The following is a 19,694-nucleotide window of genomic DNA, read 5'->3' on the forward strand; positions in this document are numbered from 1 at the left end:
CCAATCTACATCCAGTTGTCATACTGAATTGCCCACTGTGTTTCCTGTCTGAACCTTGTCTGGAGAAGGCACAGGATGGCCTCAGTGATCTGGCAGCACAGTCCTCAAAGTCTCAAATGTCACCTGTTAGCAGTCCTGGAAGGGCTTCATGGTGGATATATGCCACCGGGGAGCCCTGAATTAAATGGCAGGAAATAAGCCAGATAGGAAAAGGGAGAGACCCTAAAACACAAAGCATGAGGGACAAGAGAAGAATAGGTCAGTCTCTGTGGCTTTACAGAAGCTGTGTGATTTGCCTGGTGTGTTGATGCACATGGAAGGAGATGTAATCACATTCTTGTTTCCCATCACACCTCCAAGTTACAGGGGACAATGGCAACTCCATGCCTGTGTCCAAAGTGACAGATCATTTCAACTGCTGAGCAAAGGAAGGGCAGACAGATCACAACCCTGGACAAAGGAATGAACCAGTCTACGTGATCTCTGTCTGTACAGCGCAAAACCAAGAATAACACAGTATGAGTGAAATCCTAGCCCTACCTGGTTGGATAAGCAGTGACAATGTACCATACCATGAGCCCAGTCACTTTAGCATCACAATGCAGAGGAGGGATTAAATTTCCCGAAGTCAATAGAAACAATTTTCTTAGGGTACCTGTGTTTTAGCCATTTTTAATCAAAATGGACTCTTAGAAATTTCCCTTTCCCGACAGGAAAGACTTTTATTTTCTGGTTTAGTGGATGCATACGCCAACAGGCAAGTAAGTGGAGGTATCTCCAAATAGCTTAGTGTAAAAGGAAGAAGTCACAAATCCTAAAAATGTGTCCTGCTGACAGGAAACATACTGAAAACTCCAGTAATTATAACCTATAAGACAAGCACTGTCCACCTCCCACCCCCATATCTGAAGAGGTCATAATCCAGCCCTCCATGCTGGAGACTTCCACCTGTTCCAAAGGGAGGTCTGCAGGGTCTGATTGGCTCAGGCTCCCACCCCAGACATCCCCCCAGGTTGAAGATCCACTTACCTGCCTGGTTTGTCGTTACATTTACAGACACAAACTGCCGGGCTCCAGGGTTCTGGTCGGACACTCCATTCACTGCCTCAATTTCAAAGGTATAGTTTGTATGAGCAAGCAGATCCACCATCATGACAGAGGTGTTTTTCAGGCCGGTTTGCTGGGGGAGGTACCTGACATGACCGCCACACGCCTCACACAGACCCGAGTGTGAGCTGCACTTCTTGCATGCAATATAATAAGACACATCTTTCCTTCCACCAGTATCAGCAGGGGGAATCCATTCCAGAAAGACACTAGTCTCGTTAACATTTGAGATGGCACTCCGAGGAGCAGAGGGGGGTCCTGGTTTGTAAAGTGAGAAAAACACATGGTAAAAACAGTATCATCAGTAATCCTGCTCACTACTACTCTCTAGGCTGAAAAGAGATGCCCTGTTGCTCCTGTGTCAGAAAGTACACAGGGACCATTTGCAACAACACATGAAGATCTGGGAAACAGGGATTTGATTTTAGCACTCTCACCTCGCTCAGGAGATTTGTGTTGGGATGCAGTCACCTGTGTGGGAGCACAGGGCACAGGGCTGGCTCAAACCTAAGAGGAGGAGCGCTGCACCCTGGGACATTACCTCTGATGCTCTCCTTACTGTTCCAGCAAAGGGATTAGCAAGTCTTTGCCCTGTCCAAGTCTCTGTTGGCTTCAACAGGGGCAAGATTCCTCCTCCTCACTCTGCTGCCCCTTAGTGGTATCAGTACTACTAAGTCCTAAAAAAGGACACTGAGGTTTTCACACCACCTAAGTACTCAATTCAGATGCCAAATCTTTCTTCTGTATGCACCTGCCTCTTCCCATGAGCCATTTGTCAGCAGTGAAACCAAAGCTTAGGTATCCAAATCACACTTAAGTGAGACACTCAATGTAGCCCAAAGCAGATGGTGATCTACATGGGCCACTGGAAACATGGCTGTAACCAGCCACTCCATGGCAGCCCTCCTGGTCCCCACCAGGCTGTCACATGGCTGGTTACCCACACTGCACCTGCTTACTTTGCCAAGCCTCTCTGTTCAGGATGCTAGCATGGCACTGGCAAGGCTATCCAAGGAGGAACAGCTGCAGCAGAGGCACCAGAGCACCTGCAAAAAGTGGGCTGCTTCTCTTTATCCTGGTGGGAAAGGCCATGGCTGGGCAAGCAAAGCCCACCTGCAGGCACCTTCAACACTTGCATCCTTGCAGAAGATGCTGTAAGGTCTGTTTTTAACAGGTCTGTGTTGCAGATAAAGGGCAAGCTGCAGATGCATTGTCTTCAAGTGAAGACAATGTGAAAGGACAAGCAGGGGTTTCTTGCAAGATACCCTCGTGTTAAATACTCAGGGAATGTTAATGAATCAGGAAGAGGAAATTTATCAAAGTAAGCCAGGATGGATTTTAACCACAGCACTACCAGAAACTATACAGCAAAGGCTGGGATTTTTGCAAGGGAATGCAACACAATGCACTCCTCTTCAGTCTGAATGAAGTTGTCAAAACCCACGAGCAGTTCCTTGAAGAGTCCAAATAGCAGCTTCACTACCTAGACATCCATCCGAATCTAACAGACTGACTTAGACTGTCATCCTCTCGTTTTTTGTGATGACTAAACTCGATTTGTTATTTAAAACAGGCAGTGTTGCGAAAATAAAATCACCTTATAAACCAGAAGCATTCTCCTCCATTCCATTTTTTTATTCCCCTCTGAGTCCATAAAATTTGTAACACTGATGAACTGAAACATCATGATTTCGACTCAAGCTCTTCTGATTCAATGAGAAACTCGCTGCTAGAGGAAATATATAAACCTGATGTGTTTTTTTTTGTTTTCCAGAGGAAAAGCAGTTAAAGAAAAAAGCTAAGTTAGCTTAGGAAATGCCAGATCATCTTTGTTTTGTTTTGCGATCCCTTCAGACCCTTCTAACAGGGAGCAATTCATTCCCAAGCTGCACTCCAGAGATCCAGTATTATTTAGCTAATGACACTAATATACAGTCCAAGTCAGGACTATTTTCTGCAGTGTCGTACTGATATTATGGAAACTATGGAATTCATCACTGGAGCTGTATGGAGTTATATGTATTACACTTCAGAATTTTTTATATAGTTTTTACTGGTTAAATTGCCGTATTTTTTCTTTCACTGGATGAAGGCCTTTTTGCTGATGCCAGTACTCTAGGAAAAAATAAAGAACTCAGGCACAAGAAACACTTACTGGACAATGTGTGTATGAGGGATAAATTATTACTTTGGTAAAGTCACCAGAGGTTTTTACTTGCTTTGTACAGAAAAGTCAGCTACTCTTCTTGAAGGCTTAAAAACATCAGCTTCACTGGGAATACTATAAAACTGGTGGGACTCATAACCTATAAAATTAGTGTTCTCACAGGGCCTCACATATAGGTCTTTAGTAGTCTACAAGTATCTAACAAGACCTACTTGAAGAATCCTGAAACTGTACCTGAATAAAACTTGGCTAAACCCCAGCTGGGAGAACAAAAAGGTGTTTTTACCTTCAAAAAAGGGGAGGCCTAGATCTGCTAAGGTGTTCTGCTTTAATTTCCAAACTCCCTTTGTCAAGGGCACAGATATTAGTCTACCAACTTTTCAAAAGGTACATACAGTTTTTGAATTTGCTACTTTATACCCTAAGACTCACCCCTTTCACACCACAATTTTCTGACAACAGGCAAATACTTTCTGAAAACAAAGATATTGGTATTTTTTTTGATGGACAGCAAACCTGTTGATTACTGATGCATATATTTTAAAAATATAACCTAAGAGAGAAATTACTCTCAAGATAGAAATATATGTATGAAAACACTCAAAGTTAACTGTAAACTTCTTGCAAGTATCCTCTTACAGTAAATACAATAAAGTCTTCAATTTGTCTCATGTGCCATAATACTACAAATATTTCCCCAATGTGCTCCGAACAACAATAAGGCTACTTGTTAGAGACATAAGGAGAAAAAAAAAGGGTGCAAGTGTTTTGGTTTTAAAGAAATGTTGTGCAAGGAACTGAAGCTAGAATTACTCAGTTAAGAAGAAATAAAATGCAATTACTTCCTGGAAGATACATAATAATATCCATTATATCCATAATATCCATAAATGTCCATTATGACCATATTTTTTTTATTTTTTTGTCTGGGAGCACTAATTATTTCAGACTGTATCAGAGCACTATTAGTTTCAAAATTACCAATCATTACTTATAAAAAATACTTAATAATCTGGAAAAATTGAACAGAAATGTATTCCTCCCTCACCCTGTACTTAACTGAGCAAGTGACAGTGATTTAGCAGCTAGTTTTCTTCAGTGATGCTGGTGGTGGTGGTGGGGAGATTTATGCAGCTTGGAACTGAAAAACACTAACTTTAAATTAGGAAAATGTGATTTTACAGCTATACTGAGTGGCAAGAGGACTTTGCAGGTATAGACCTGAAAACAGATTGATGTATTCTCTAAAATTAACTGCATTTCTTGTTGAAGAAATCCTATGAATATTATTAACTTCTGTGACAATAAATAATAAAAACATTTAAAAACCCCTTGCAATATTTTCCTACCAGTCATGACTCCAGTCTCTCTGACTTGTGTTTTAGTTCATGATAAGCTGTTGCCTTCCAGATATAACTGGACAGTGTCACTACCTACTCTTTACTGCCCCAAAAAAATCTTCTACCCCTGTTGCTGAGCTAGCTCAGCACATGGGGTCCTCCTCATCACCTTCAGCACAAATACAGCAGTATTAAGAAAAAATCCTAGGAAAAGATGCATGGGGAAAGTGAGGGTGACAGAAGCACATGGAGAAGGCTCTGATATTCCACCCTGCTTTTGGGGTGGTAGGCATGAATGCCAGCAGAGGTGTTACAATGTCCTCAAGTGTGGCTCTGGGGTTTGCAGTGGAAAACAGAAGCTCAGCTGCGCCTTGATCGGTATTAAACTTCCCCTCTGCCTCAGAAGAACTTAGTTCCCTGCCAGACCATATCCTAACAGCTTCAGGCACCATGTCTGGGCTTTAAACTAGCTCACAGTAAGCTCTCAAAACAAAAGTAAAACCCACCCTGAAAGGAAAACCACTCAAACAGTAAAAGTCAACAAACTTAGACAGCCACCACCAGTAAATAAGCACAAAACCCCCAAACAAACAAAAAAAGAAAATCCCATGGCATTTGCAGAGTCAGAAATTACAGCCTTCACTACAGGGTTTGAACTGTGCTAGAAACCTGGGACAGACAGGCTCCTGAACTTCATTTGTTTTTAACAAGAGCTGTTCACCTAACTTGTTTGTGCCTCTCTGAACCCTGTTGATGCTGCTCAGGCCATAGGCATGCATAAACATCTTCCTCTGGGATGGCAGCTCCTTCCCTGCTCTAATGCACCAGCAGGACAGACTGGATGTTTACCCTTCCATTCTGAGAAGGGAAGAGAGCAACATCACTGATGGGAGGCAGGAGGCACAGTGGACACCAGAGTCTGGCATAACTCTCACTCAGTTGCTGGTTTTGGTTTCTGTCTGCACAGAAAAACCTACTTTATGAGTGTTCCCAGAGCTCAGTGTGTTTTCCAATAACACACTGGACCACATTGATCTGAGTTTTTTAAGTCAAGCCACAGGGTAAAATGAACATCAAGAAATGCTGGTATCAGGTTTTTCATGCCAAAACTCACCCTGGCTATGGCTCCAAAAGACTCTGGCATACCTATTTAATAAACTGGGAAGTGCTTGCCTGACTCACCCCATCCCAGTATGGTGTGACAGTACCAGTGACTCCAATGCTGCCTAAGGCTACCTTCTCCTTCCCTGCAGCTGTATCCCTGAAGCTTCCAACAGCCATACTCCTTTGCCTGGTGAAAATCAAAGGCAGAGTTCAAGAGGCCTGATTCTGCTCCAAGTGCCTCCTGCAGGCAAGCAGAGAGCTGCCAAGGGCAATTTCCTTTGAGAGAGTGTGTCTCCAACAGAAACAGACTTTTTCTTTCTCTTTTGAAATGCAAACTTGGGAAGCTAGGAAGGACATCTGTATTAACTGGGAAAGGCACAAAAACTGCTGCCATCCCTATATGATGCAAAGTACTTCCCTACAGTATGGAAGTCACCACTGCACCACTGTCCAGTAGCTCTGAATATCTATGGAGTCATAAACCAACCTTTCCCTCCACTGCTTAAGTTTCTTGGAAGCTGCAATTACTCCTGGACCAGTAGTTCAACTCCATTTCAGTAATTTTCAACCACTTCTGCACCACAAAAATTACATTTGGAGCATGACAGTCCCAGCTCAAATCTGTGCTATACTCAGCAGGACTAGCTGGAGGCATGGAAACTGTGGCTTTAAGTATCTAAAACATAAACTGAACAAGGGACTTTCAAGGTACAGCTGAAAGGACAGCTCATGGATGGAAGGAGAAGGGTAAAATTAGTGACTCTGATTACACCAACTCCACTCTGGACTCCCTGCACCCCAATGTGCCTGTTATAGTGCATGTTCCCAACACCCAGGGGATAAGTTCTACATTTTGGATAAGCAGTTCCCATCACAGAGTTTTGAGAAGAGTGATCATCTCCAGGCAGACTGAAAAGACAGGGCTCTGTCCCAGCTTGTCTACTGAAAATGACCTACAAGATGACACCAAGCAGGACCATGGAGATTCTAGCCATGCCTATTGCTGGCAAGGACTACCCATTATTTATTCCATGTGCGTGCCCCACGCTGGTGCCCATGCACACACTGACATGGATGTCTGATGCCATGCTGCTGTCTGAGTCCACCCAAAAGTGACGGGGGACAGGTGGAGCATTTTTTCTTTACACAAACTCTTCCTGGCTTAGTTGCCAGATTTTGAAGCAAAAAGCACTGAAAAGTCTCTTCTCGTGTAATCAGAAGTACAGTGGATAAAGACAGCGATATTACAAGTGTGTCAAGACTAATTCAGACTCCAGTGCAGAGCCTTAAAAAGCACATTAGTTAGTATCACAATGTCTAGTCACAGTACAGGAACAGCTTGAAAGGATTAAAAACAACCCTATAAGCACATGCTTACTTGTACAGGCCATTGTAGGTGGGTCTGATTCCTTCCTAAAATAGTGTTCTTCACACAGGCAAGATGTGGATGCTTCATCAAGTGTGTAGCTGTGAGGGGGACATTTGCTGCAGGATGGACTGTGGGGTGAAGCTTTGAAGAACCCAGGTCTGCATACTGTGAAAAGAAGAACCACAGGCTAAGCTCTCCCATCATAAAATTAGTCTATTCACATTTCCTTTTAAAAAACCCCCATATCTTCAGCTATAAAACAGACAAATATTCACGAGCTATTTAGTTTGCATATTTTAAAACAGCCTATGCCACTAACAGCGCATACCTAAATATCTGCATGCAAAGAGAATGTGAATTTGTTGATTATTTCTTTCGCCTAGCATCTGCCATTGCTGGGTATTTATTTTCCTTGCTGAATGCATTAGAAGTAACATCATCTGGACTCTGTTTTAGAAAACATTACTGTGATGTTTTTGTTTTTTTCATTCAGTCCTAGGAAAACAGGTAGAATGCATTTAATGTTTTTTGTTTAAGATGTTCCAAACCCAGAAATCAATGTCTCAGCAATCAAATAGCAACACATAGAGGGGATCTCAAGATCTACATCTTTAAGACACTGTGATAAGGCTACTTCCCTAGGGTCTTCCCCCCTGCAAACCTGTGATGAATTTTAAAATGCTCCATATGACAGGCTGTTCTGGGTATACTCTGAACCAGGCATGCTCACTATACAAGGTATTTCTTCCAGCTCCAACACATATGCATGACGAGGCACAAGGACTTGATCTGAGAGCTACTTTTTTTCTTACAATGCTTACCCATGGCTTTTCTTACCCATGGCGATAGGTAGCTTGGGATTTTTTAAAGTAGTTTGAAATTAATACAGCAATATCTTGTTTACATCCTCCTGAAACAAGTGCTTTTTCACCTATGCAAAGCTCTCTGTACTTCACCTGTGTGCGCACACTCAGCCAGAAGCAGTGACAGCCACAGGTTTGCAAGTGTTTTTCTTAGGAAAAAAACCCAGCTGGCTCTGCATATATTCTATTATATACAGAATTACAAATGCACTGTTAACAAAAGGAGGAAATGTTGATTTTCTGTTGGTCTCAAAAAGCACAGACATGGATACATGTTAAAGCAGCTCTAAAGTGCTGTTACCTTTCTTCCTTCTGAATTGCTTTAAAATATTTCTGCCCACTATGATATTAATGATCTTGTATTAGACTTGAAAAAGTTACCTGGAGATCCCAGAGCTTTCCCATCTGCATTCAAACTCTCCCAGTTGTAATTAGCTAGCAAAGAAAATGAGTTCACAGCAAAAGCACTAATATTATCCCACCAGGAATGGCCCAGACAATCACAGCATGTGCTAAAACTCAGCAAGTGATGACAAAATTCATCTTCACCGTAGGTAAAGTATAGGTTTTTACTAGTGATCCCTTTCCTCTGATGGATCAGCTAGGACAACTACTTGTAAAGTTGGCTCTGCTTCTTGCAGTATCAGAGAAACTCCCTTGGCATCTTCCCTTTTATGTCAGTAGTTTCTTCACCAAAGGTGAGACACTTGCACATCAATTCCCAACTCCCAGAGCTGAATAGAAGTCTTCGGTGATGAAGATCACTCATGCATCAAATGTGTGATTCAAGAGCATTTAATAGACCTCCCTCAGGCCCCATGTCCACAGCCTTTCCCAGATTACACACCTCTCACAGCAGGCACTACACAGCCCTGAAGCAGGTCCTGAACCCAGCACAAGTTGCCAGGTCACCATCATGGATCTGTAGCCTTTTCACCCTGCTGTAGTGGGGGATCATCCCCTCTACCTCCCTAAACCAAGCATCCTCCCACACTATTCTACCGCTCCCCTTTCTTCCCACAAGTTGTTCTCAGGCAGAGAACTGGTTACACTGGAGGGATTGACAGGTTTTAAAAATCCATTTTGCAAAATTGCTCATCGTCCAACTAATGTTCCTTTCCTAGGCTGTTGTATCCATCTGCAAGATGCAGTTGTTCTGCTTTGTGCCCAGATATCAGGACCAGTGAACAGATCTAGGGCTGAATCTGTTCTTGATGGCTTTTAGCAGACATGCCACAAGCTGCCCTCATGCTTTATGGCACATCCTTCAGTTTCCAGCACATATTTAAGTTATTTTATTTACTTTACAATCACCTTCAAATGCTGCCCTACCTACAGCAAGGACTGTTACACAGTCTCTGGAAAGTCTTCTGGAATAGCAGACCACCAAATGGTTCCTCTCAAGCCTACAATTTGTATTTCAAAGCCAAATCAAACACACTTGCACATGCAGACAACAGCAATGGGGAAATGAAAGCATGAAAATGTGCAACATGTAACGACAGCAGTGCACATCTAGTGTGCACACAATGTAATTAGCTCTCAAAAAAGGACCTGAATGTATCTCATTATGTTCTATCAAGACAGACAGAAAATCATTACAGCACAAGAGTTTACTGTTCTTCTATTTTGTGTGAAGCAGCAAATGTAAAGTAAGTCAGTTTTCCTTGACAGATTTTAAAAGAGGTGCAGCTTGTTGATGGTAGGATATGTAGATCAGCTCAACAGGAATGTATGGTTTTCATAACTAAATATGGAGCCAAGAGATGCACAAGGCAAATAACCCATGTTTTAATGAGAGATGTGAAACAGAACTGAATAGACTAATTTTTGTATAAAATGCAGGCTCCTATGGGTCAGGTAAGTCCCATTTCTACTCAGAAAGTATTAGGAGGAATACTCAAGAACATTATGCTAGACTGAAGACTTCAGCATGAGTTCTCAAAAGAAACAGACAGCAGAGCAGCATCCTGCTAGACCGAGGTGAAATATTGCTGTGTCAGTTAGAAATGAAGAATTCAGGGAGGGGAGATGGGTTAAGCAAAAAAGAGGAGTATAGAAAAATCAAAATAAATGCAGAAAGTGCTACATGAATGGTGTTGGCTGAATCCACACACCTGCAGCAGATGCTTTGGGGATGTCAGTGGGATTTACAGGGTTCCCCCAGCACAGTCTTCCAGGCTGTCATGAACATCAGCTCCTGATGGAAACCATGCACTACGATGTTCAAGAACAGAAGCAGCTGTAACTGCATGGGTGTCTCAGGCACAACTTGTATCTATTACAACACTTCCCTCTCTATCCTTTCCTATGTTTGCTTTGTGCACAACACAAAGGAGAGGACAGCCTGTGAGATGGTTCATGCAGCAATCGTTTAACAAACAAAGATGCTGTGATGAAACAGACCCTGTTTAGATGAAAGCTGATCCAGGGGCACCCTATGCCTCCACACTGCAGAGCAAGTACCACAGTAGGTAGATGAGCTCACTTTGGCTGAGCTGAACAGCCAAAAGCAGGAGCTGGTACCCTGTCCATTTTCTGTCACCGGTGGCAATGTCTCAGACATTCTGCAAATTTGTTTCAGAGCAGAACAAAGCCAAAACCAACTTACCTTGCATGTATCTTGGGTTTTGGTCTCTATTATATTATTCCTCTTCTGCCAGTCAATCTTATAATCTCTTCATGAAGTATACATGACTTTATTTAAAATTACATGGGTGTCTGGTGTTTAATTCCTAATTAAATCTTATTTTAGTCTTATATTTTTATATCACTTATTATTCCCATTCACCAGCTAGTGAAAGGATACATAGAACTAGGGCAGTATAGTCATACAGATAATGGTACTATCTCTCTTTTAAAGGAGATAGGAAAGCAGGAGAAGTAAAATAAGCTTAAAACTCCCCATAATCTGCTGCAAACCAGCTGAAAAGAAATGAAATCAAGTTTGAAGCTGTTGATGAGATCTGCTTCTTTCTTCTTAATATTAAAACTCTTTAACTGATTAACAGCCAGTGACGTGTGAAAATACTCTTTAAATTAAATTGGTCTCTATAAAAAAAATATTTTTAGAGACAGTAAATATGCAATAAACAACCTGCTAGTGTTAGGTACAAGTGGAATGTGTTTCTGTTAGTAGCACATCCATTATTAGCAAATCAATTTCACTCTTTTTATTTTTAATAGCAACCACAAAATGTGGCAGGCACAGAGCATTAACATCTCTGCAACCTCTTGCTGCACACTTTAAAGGGGCCAGAGAGAGATGCTGTGGGGAAGAATGTCAGCAAGAGCATGTTGGGATTGCAATGGCATGAGCTGATCCCTTAAACCCACAGCAATTGGATTAGAAACTGTCTTTGTAGTTTGCGGAGGGGAGCCTACAAGAGCCACGCTGAAAAACACTGGCTCCTGGAAGGAATGTGGGTGGATGGAAGTAGAACCACCAATCCTCTTACAATGAAAACTGGCCTCTGCAAACAACATGCTGAATGTGTAGTAGAGACAGTGAGTACCAGTGAGGAGACAAAGCAAAAAGAGGGGAGAACAAGTCATTAACACTAACCAGCTGGAACTACTTGCCAGATTATTTTCTGCAAGCCTTAACATCAAATGATTTGCAGCTGCATCCCTTCCCTGAACTTTGGCTGAAGACTGCAGCCAGTAGGCAGGGCTACTCTCCTCTCTATCTGTCCCATGCTTCTGCTGCATGGAGGAGCCAAGGCAAAACATGCTGGAAGCAAGGACCAGATCTGAGGCTTGCCATGCGCACATGATCATGGTCAGTAAAACCACCCAACTATTACAGAATCACAGAATCATTACGGCTGGAAAAGACCTCCAAGGTCATTGAGTCCCAACCTTTGACTTAACACTGCTGTATCAACCAAACCATAGCACCAAGTGCCACATCCAGTCATTTCTTGAACACTCCTAGGCATGGTGACTTCACCACTTTCCTGGGAAGCCTGTTTTAATGCTTGAAAACACTTTCAGTGAAGAAATTCTTCCTTATGATCAACCAGAATCTCACCTGGTATACCTTGAAGCCTATTCCTCTCATCCTGTCACCAGCTGTCAGGGAGATGATTTCCTTCCTAAAGTATGTCCAGCCTTCCTGGGCCCATTTATTATTAAAAACTGTATCTGAACCAGTGTCCTGAACAGGCCAAAGTCTGTCCTCTGCAAGTCCAAGGCAGGTTTTATAGACACTTTTCCTTACTTCACCAAGAATCGAAAACTTTATAATTCCTCAGTCACAATGCCCAAGGTGGCCTTTGATCCTCACATCTCCCACCAGCCCTACTCTCTTCATAAGCAGCAGGTCTAGCAGGACACTGTCCAGTAGGCTCACTCACCAGGTGCGTCAGGAAGTTAATAATCCCCAGGAACCTCCTAGACAGCCTCCTCTCCACTGTGCTGAGTTTCTAGCAGACATCCAGGAAGTTGAAGTGTCCCACAAGAACAAGGAATAATGTGAAACATCAGCCAACTGCTTGTAGAATACTCTATCAGTTTCTTTATCCCATAATCAGTATTAGCAGGAAGTCCAGTTTTGTCTCTGTAGAGAGAGATACTAGGAAAAATGGCCCTATAAGCCTTGAAACACCAGAAGATATAAAAAAAGTCCAACTTATTACTCTCTTTGCACTCTCACGATGCTGGGAGGATAAGCTCACAGGACTTAAGTGCTTAGGATCAGTAAAGTGACCTTTCATATGTCCCAGAACATAGAACTCAAACAGGAATTACACTGTCTCCCTTGAAGAGCATCAAATTAGTCTCCACACTAATCAGAAACCCCAAGTATAACTCATAAGGTAGTGCCACTAATCCATAAATAAAGCTAAAGTACTAAATCTAGCAAAAATTAATGAGGATAAGGATGCCTACCCTAGATGGAGCACAGGTTATCCAGCTGAACCTGAGGTTTCCTCCCCAGCCTGGAAAACACCTTTGCTTTTCCTTCACATCCTCAGTCCACTTACCTTTCTAGAGCGCCAACTTCTTCCAATGGGGACACACAACCCAAATTGTCACAGCTTTTAAAAGTAACCACAGTGTAAAACTCTCTGCCCCATGAACAGACCCATAGTCCACAACGAGGCAGCTCTCAGCGGAAACACAAGCAGGATATGGAGGGATGCGTGTGTGTTCGTGTGTGTGTGTGTGTGTTTTCAGTTCTGTAGCTCATCAGCTCTGCTTTCATTAGCACATTGCCCTGGTGAAGGGAATGTGCCTTGAGATTTGAAGGATCTGAGCAAAAACAAACTACAAATAAATCAACCTCTCTTCTCCAGAGCTGCCATGCTTTGAAGTGTTTGCACTGAGAAGAGGATGCTGCTGCCTCTTAGATGTGTCCAAAAGCTATAAAAGGGTTTAGCGAGGTACAGTCTTTACAATGTGCAACCAATTAAAATGCTGAGAGGCTCCAAGCCTCAGCTTGTGCTCCTGACACACTCTTTTACTTACAAGAAAAAACAAAACAGAAAACCACAATGGACTGTCTTTGTGTCTCCTAACAAGCACAAATGTATATGAACGCCAAGTTTTTCTAAAAAGTATTTCAAGAACGACAGTAACCCACCACAGAGGATCTTTCTGCAGAATTTACAAGCAAGCTCCCAAGAGCTAATCCAGTCCTGTCTATAAGCTTTCCAGAACTACCGGCTGATGCTGAAATTGCTGCCAAAGCTACAAAGCTACAGAAAAATGTGTAAAATGCCCCGATTATATCTCTTTTAGGCTTGGTCTCTTCTATCTGCAATACTGCTATGTTGCTTCCCGTAGCATGCCCTAGGGATTTGAAGGGAATTAAATAAATACCCACTAATAAAACACTGTAATTCAAAGCTGCCGGTTCACTTCAATCCAATAGACTTGCCAGGATCTTTCAGGAAGTCCGGCATCCAATGCTGCAGTCCAAGACCTGCTAAAGGTCCTTTTAAATGATGTCCTGGGGCTTGCTGTAAAGTGAGGCATCTAGAGGCTCTGCACTTTAAAAAAAAGAAGACTTGGCCCCTATCTTGGATCTAAACCAATTCATGCGTATCCAATGGGAAATATTCTTCTAAGCTTTTTTCTTTTGTTCTAAGAAAACATTGTCTTTTGATGCTGTCCTGCCCAACCCCACACTAACTCAGGCTGAATTATTTCCACTCGCTATTGAAATCAGCTCTACCTCTGAATACAAAAACAACCTTAAAAACTAGAATAAATCAGTACTTTCCATTCCTTCCTCTGAAATACCTCTTTTTTCTATCACATGGCTCACTAAATTGTCACACAACAATTTATGATATAACTGTAGTTGCTAGAAAACTAAGAATTAACTGCCACTAATGACATTAATGCCTTTCTTCTAAATGGTATAAAACTTCATCACATGGCATCACTCTGAAAAATTCATCAAATTTCCAAGTAAACTACATTTTCAAGACATAAAAATACCTAGAACACAACACATGTTCATGCTTACATTAGTATCTTAATGGGCTATATTTCTGCACATTCTGACTTTGCTCTAAAGAAGATTTTAAAGCAATCAATGAGGCAAAACCTGAGTCAAGCCTAAACTCTTAGCAGTGTGATGGAGGAACAGAGAGAGAGATTTATCCTGGCATATATGCAAACTCACACTATCATTCAGGTTTGATTTCACAGAAGGAAAGCAAGCTATGGAAAATAAATGTTCTTAGGGGAAACAGATTCTTCAAAAGCATTTAGCACTGTGCAGGCTGTGTCCAACTGCAGGGCTAGATGGCTGTGCTTTGGTTTTGTGGGAGTCTTCCTTTTTGCCAAACTTTCCTGTCCAAAAAAACCCTAAGAAAAACTGGTACATTTCTAGAAAAAACACTTAAGGTGAAGTATCTTTTCCTAGCAAACCCAAAATTTCTGTGACCAGCAGCTGCATGCTCTTGCATGCATGTACAAGGGCTCCTTCAGCTCTCAGCACAGCCAGCACTTGCAGTCTTCCTTGCTCTCTGGCTACAAGGGCAGAGCGAGGCTAATCTCACTGAATCCCAACTATCTGGCTAACAATAAAAAAAAGCAACATCCTGTTGCTACAACTCTTCTGTCTATCATATTTATAAATTATTTATCTTCACAAATCTCTATGTCTATAAAAATCTGTGTATCATGACTTTGTTCTCTGAGATCTGTGCGAAGATACACTTAAATTACTCTTAAATTACTGTCTCTGGTTTTTTAATGAAGACGAATTGAAATAATTTTACTCCCTTAAATAGAGGAAGCCATGTTTTACAATGCTGCACCTAAAGGAAAAATACAATTTAAGACACAGAAGACAGTAGAGACACATTTGTTTCTGCACGCTTGTAAACATAGCTTAAGATGCCTGGCTCCACATTTAATCCAAGAGGCACAGGAGTCTATTTTGGGGATTTCTGCGCACAAAAACACCACCCAGGTTATCCTTTGTTATGTGAACCGCCACTTAAACATTCAAGCTGCACTGTTGTGCTAAGCGAGCGAAGGATTGATGGACAAGCCACAGAACTCCCTCGAGTTTGACAGCATCATTGACAGAATAGCAATAACAAGCATCGTCCCTGATGGCAACTGGGAGACAGGATAAACCCGAAAATGACACAGCCAAAATTCCCCTGTGTCCATCTCTACACACCTACCACAGATAGTAATGCAAAGATCGGTTGGCAAAATCTCCTGGAAAACAGGGGTCTTCAAAGCTACATGTTTGCTAGCACAATACTTCAAAGAAAGGGTTTCAGTCTTTTGGTTCAGTTCTGCCACAGAGATCTGTGCCCAACCAGCAAAGAAAGAAACACTCTTTAATTATGTTGTGGTTTGGACAACTGCAAGCCATTGTGTTTAAGAAATATGATGATTGGAAGAATTTATTTTGATGATTTATGCCATGTGTGTTTACCAACATTTTAAGGTTCTAGCTTGAACTAATAAACTGTACATATGCAGACAGTAAATAGAATTTAAAATTCTCAAAATATTTACCTCCAATTGGCTTTACTTTGCTTAACTTCATTTGTGTGTACAAGATTTCTTGCTGGTATAAAATCAGTCTTTGCTCTGCTGACTATTTCATCCAAATAGGCAACATCCCACCAATCTACAGTGATGCTAACACCTACACCAAAGCCGGCATCAAATGTTTAAGGGCTTGTTTGCTTCTAGCTTTATGATCATCTGTCTCAGGAGGTAAATTCGGCAGGATTGGCTGTAGACAATTTGTTTTAAAATTGTTCCTCTGAAATTTATGGCTGAACATATGTCACTCCAGACATATCTATTCAAATTCCATCAGAGGGCGATCTTTTACAGTCCTGAGCAAAAAAAGGTAAGAAGGATTTATCCAGAGTTGAGTAAACTAAGTGTGCGAAATGAGTTCATGTAGAGAACAATGATCCTGGGTAAGTGATGTTTCTTGGAGTGTGGTTTTTATTAGGGTATTTTGTTGTCATTGCAAATTTAAAGCATATAGGTGATATTAGCCAGTTTTCCCACGGGCAGGCAGCTGAGAGATGCACAGAAAGAAACACAAACGCATATCTTGGGGAATACCTCCCCTCAGTAATGCTTCCTTCCACATAAGCTCATGGGTTTTTGCATTGGAGCACACTTGTTGGAGTTAGAAATGGAGGTCTCACTGAGATAAATTCTGCCCTGACATGCATACCACAAGATGCTCTGGCTTGTTAGAAGGTCACAAATCAAGGGCTGTGTGCAAGGAAGACATGCCAAATATTAATACCCTGAGAAATTTAACCAGGAAAGCTGAGCAAGCTCTAAACACACAACCAAGTACAGAAACATCAAGGGGTTATCCTGTCACATGCAGATAGAATGCTTCATCATTTCAGTTTAATTAACCAGACATAAAAATATTGAGATTTTTTTGTTAAGTTGATTTAACTACCCCTTTGGGTCAGATGAACACTGCAACACTTTACATCGTCTGCCTTGCCAAGTAACTCTATCAAACATCTCCTCTTCAGGAACAAGTTCAACGAAGGGCAACCTGAGGCACTGCTGGCTCTTCCCATGCCAGCCTGACAGTATCAGGAGCTTTTCTTCTGTGTTGCAATCTATCAGATAATTTATTTCAGTACTACCTCCTGTTTCTAGAGGAAATCTTGTTGCATATAAAAAATGCACAAACATATGATAAAACAATGTAACTTGACACTTTAAATCTCCTGGTTTTGAAGCAAATCTCAATATTATTTGTGTGGGGAGCCTCATGGCTTTTGGATGCTGGAGTTGGGTCATCCTTGCCATGAACTACCTAGAACTACCATTACTCCAGCCCAGTCAGAAAAAACCCAAAAGCCCAGAGGAAAAAAATCCCACAGTTGCATCCCAAGATGTTTTATCAGACATATAAACATTACTTTCCATAGTAATAGTACTTTCCATAACATAAACATTACTTTGCATAGAAACAGTACTTCTCTGAGATAAAAGCATCTATTGGGAGGAGACATCCTGCTAACCCTGTTCTCCGCCTCTTCTCCCAGAAATGGCTGTTTGACATATGCAACTGTTTCAGAAATTCACATATGAAGCAAAAAAGTAAAGCAAAGTAAACACTGCCTTCTCTCTTGGTACATGAAGCCTTACCTTGATGTCCTTCCTGCCAAATCTATTTCCCCATACTGTGAACCACTAGCCTGAAGCACACTTTGCAGCAGCAATGCTGGCATTCTCACAGGCTTTTTAAGATTGTGAGCTGCCAAAGCTTGATTTAAAGGGTATTTAATTCTCGAACTATTATAAAGGAATACTGTTGCTCACATGTAGCTCATATGGTTCTCCAGCTATATCTAAAGAAATAAGCATTGCCTTTATGAGCTTGTTTAACTTGGAAACCCAGCACTGCCTTTATTTGTAATTTTTGCTGCATCTCTGCACCCTTGCATTGCATCAACTTGAACAGTATTTCTAAAGCAGCCCAGGGAAAAAAAAGCCAAGCCAAAACTTCCGCTTTACAGAAACTACCAATGTTAGATTTCTTCAAGGGAAGACTGGAAGAGCGGAGAAAAGGGAGCAGTTGGCATGGGTTCAAGAGCAGTGTACCTTTGGTTTGGCATACTTATGACTTGCAAGAAAAAAGATTGCAACCTGCTTGTCTTATGTCTCATACACAACCACCCTTAACAGCTTGCCACTCCTCACGGCTAGCTCCAATTCCACACCTTGTTTTCAAAGCCTTCTCAAGTGCTGCGGCATCTGTCCTCCGATACCCAGCAGGTAAGGGTGGATGCAGGGCCTGTCCTCTCAGCACCCCTGAAATGTAGACAATGCAGGAGAATATGAAGAATCAATCTTGCCATGAGGAAGAGAAGGCCCAAAAACACCTGAGAGGGAAAAAAAGGTTACTAGCCTTTTTGAGAAGAAAGCCTGAAAATGAGAATACCACCATCAAAGCGAGCAGAAGGCAAATGTAAAACATCTAGTATTAATTCTTTTATTTTAAGAGGTACACTTTGCACTGAAAGACCAAATGGGAGTTTCTGGACTCAAGTATGGACTGGTAATATTTTCCTCCCTGTCATCCCTTTGCCTCGACAATACCTAGCATCCATTCTATATGGATGTTGGTTTCTTTTCTGGTGCACTAGAGAGCATCCCAAATACCATTTACAATTTATTATTTTCACTTTTGTGCAAGTGGTAAAAACACAAGGTTCATTATTCCGTGCAGAAATTCTCTCATCATCCAGGCAAATTTAAAAATAAATAGTTGCAATTAAACGTGTTGCTACATTATTTATGGAGATGCATCCAATTTGCAGAAAGCTGCTATAAAAATACTCCACTTCAATCCACGGGAAATTTATTGCACTTTTATTGTATATTTTCTTCTCCCTGATCAAATGTATGTTGGTCTCTGCCTTCTTTTCACCCGTGCTACTTAACACGTCATTTTTCAGCCACTGTTTCTTCTACATTTGTCTTGAAAGAATGGGAGATGCAATCTAAATCTAAATGTTTCTTGATTATTTGTGAACAAGGCTGCTAAATGATTACTAGACATATGATTCCAGTATTTCCCTTGCAATCAAGCACCACTCCTTGTCTCTGCATTTGGCTCTTACAGCTGTTGGGTAAATGATATGCACCAAGGCTGTCCAAGGCTTCTGAGTGCATATTAATTCTCTCAGAAACTCCAGACACTCTAAAGAATTGCTAATTTAACAACAGACTGTGAAATTATTTTTTCTTTCTTTATTAATTGCTGTGCTATTTGAAAGTGACTTCACTGCCCTGACTGTATTTGGCATGAAGAACAGGGAGTATTTAATCCTGTGAGGAAATAACTGAAAGCTTTTTCAAGAGCAGTCTCTATATTCATAACCAAATATAAATATGTGAAACAACTGCTAATAAAAACAGGTTAACTTGCTGCAGGTGTTCCTCTGTCAGTTTAGCCAGCTGATATTAGCAAAATCTGACAGGGAAGCACAGTGACATATCTCATTTGTGCCTTGGTATTTTGGTTCTGTTTGTTAGAGTGTATGTGCAGGGATCTGGCTTTTTCTCCAAGACCTCTATAGCTGTCAGTCCGTACAAACAGGATTCAACAAGATGTCCATTTAACAGGATGGGAGGGCAAAGGAAAAAAAAAAAAAAGAGATGGAGAGACCAGGCATCTGGGTAAAGCTGCACTGCAGTGCAAAAATGGATGCTTTTCACATACTGAACAACTAAAAAAAAAAAAAACAACAAGAGCAGCTTGATAT

The 19,694-nt window shown here is 41.4% G+C and overlaps 1 protein-coding gene across 10 annotated transcripts in view; it reads right to left on the reverse strand.

Annotated features, from left to right (window-relative positions):
* Nucleotides 1–19,694, reverse strand: part of EPHA5 (EPH receptor A5) — a 197,640-nt gene that overhangs the window by 75,328 nt on the left and 102,618 nt on the right. For 6 of the 10 annotated variants that reach the window (XM_079305389.1, XM_079305385.1, XM_079305388.1 and 3 more), the window contains exons 4-5: nucleotides 7,097–7,252; nucleotides 1,030–1,365 (exon numbers count right to left, since the gene is read on the reverse strand). The exons of 1 other annotated variant lie outside the window; for it this stretch is intronic. In XM_079305389.1, the coding sequence (XP_079161515.1) occupies nucleotides 1,030–1,365; nucleotides 7,097–7,252 (492 nt within the window). The remainder of the gene's footprint in view (nucleotides 1–1,029; nucleotides 1,366–7,096; nucleotides 7,253–19,694) is intronic. 3 more of the 10 variants (XM_079305392.1, XM_079305391.1, XM_079305390.1) reach the window with 2 other exon arrangements.

The sequence above is a fragment of the Erithacus rubecula genome (genome assembly GCF_903797595.1).
Source record: "Erithacus rubecula genome assembly, chromosome: 5".
In the NCBI taxonomy this organism is placed as follows: domain Eukaryota; kingdom Metazoa; phylum Chordata; class Aves; order Passeriformes; family Muscicapidae; genus Erithacus; species Erithacus rubecula.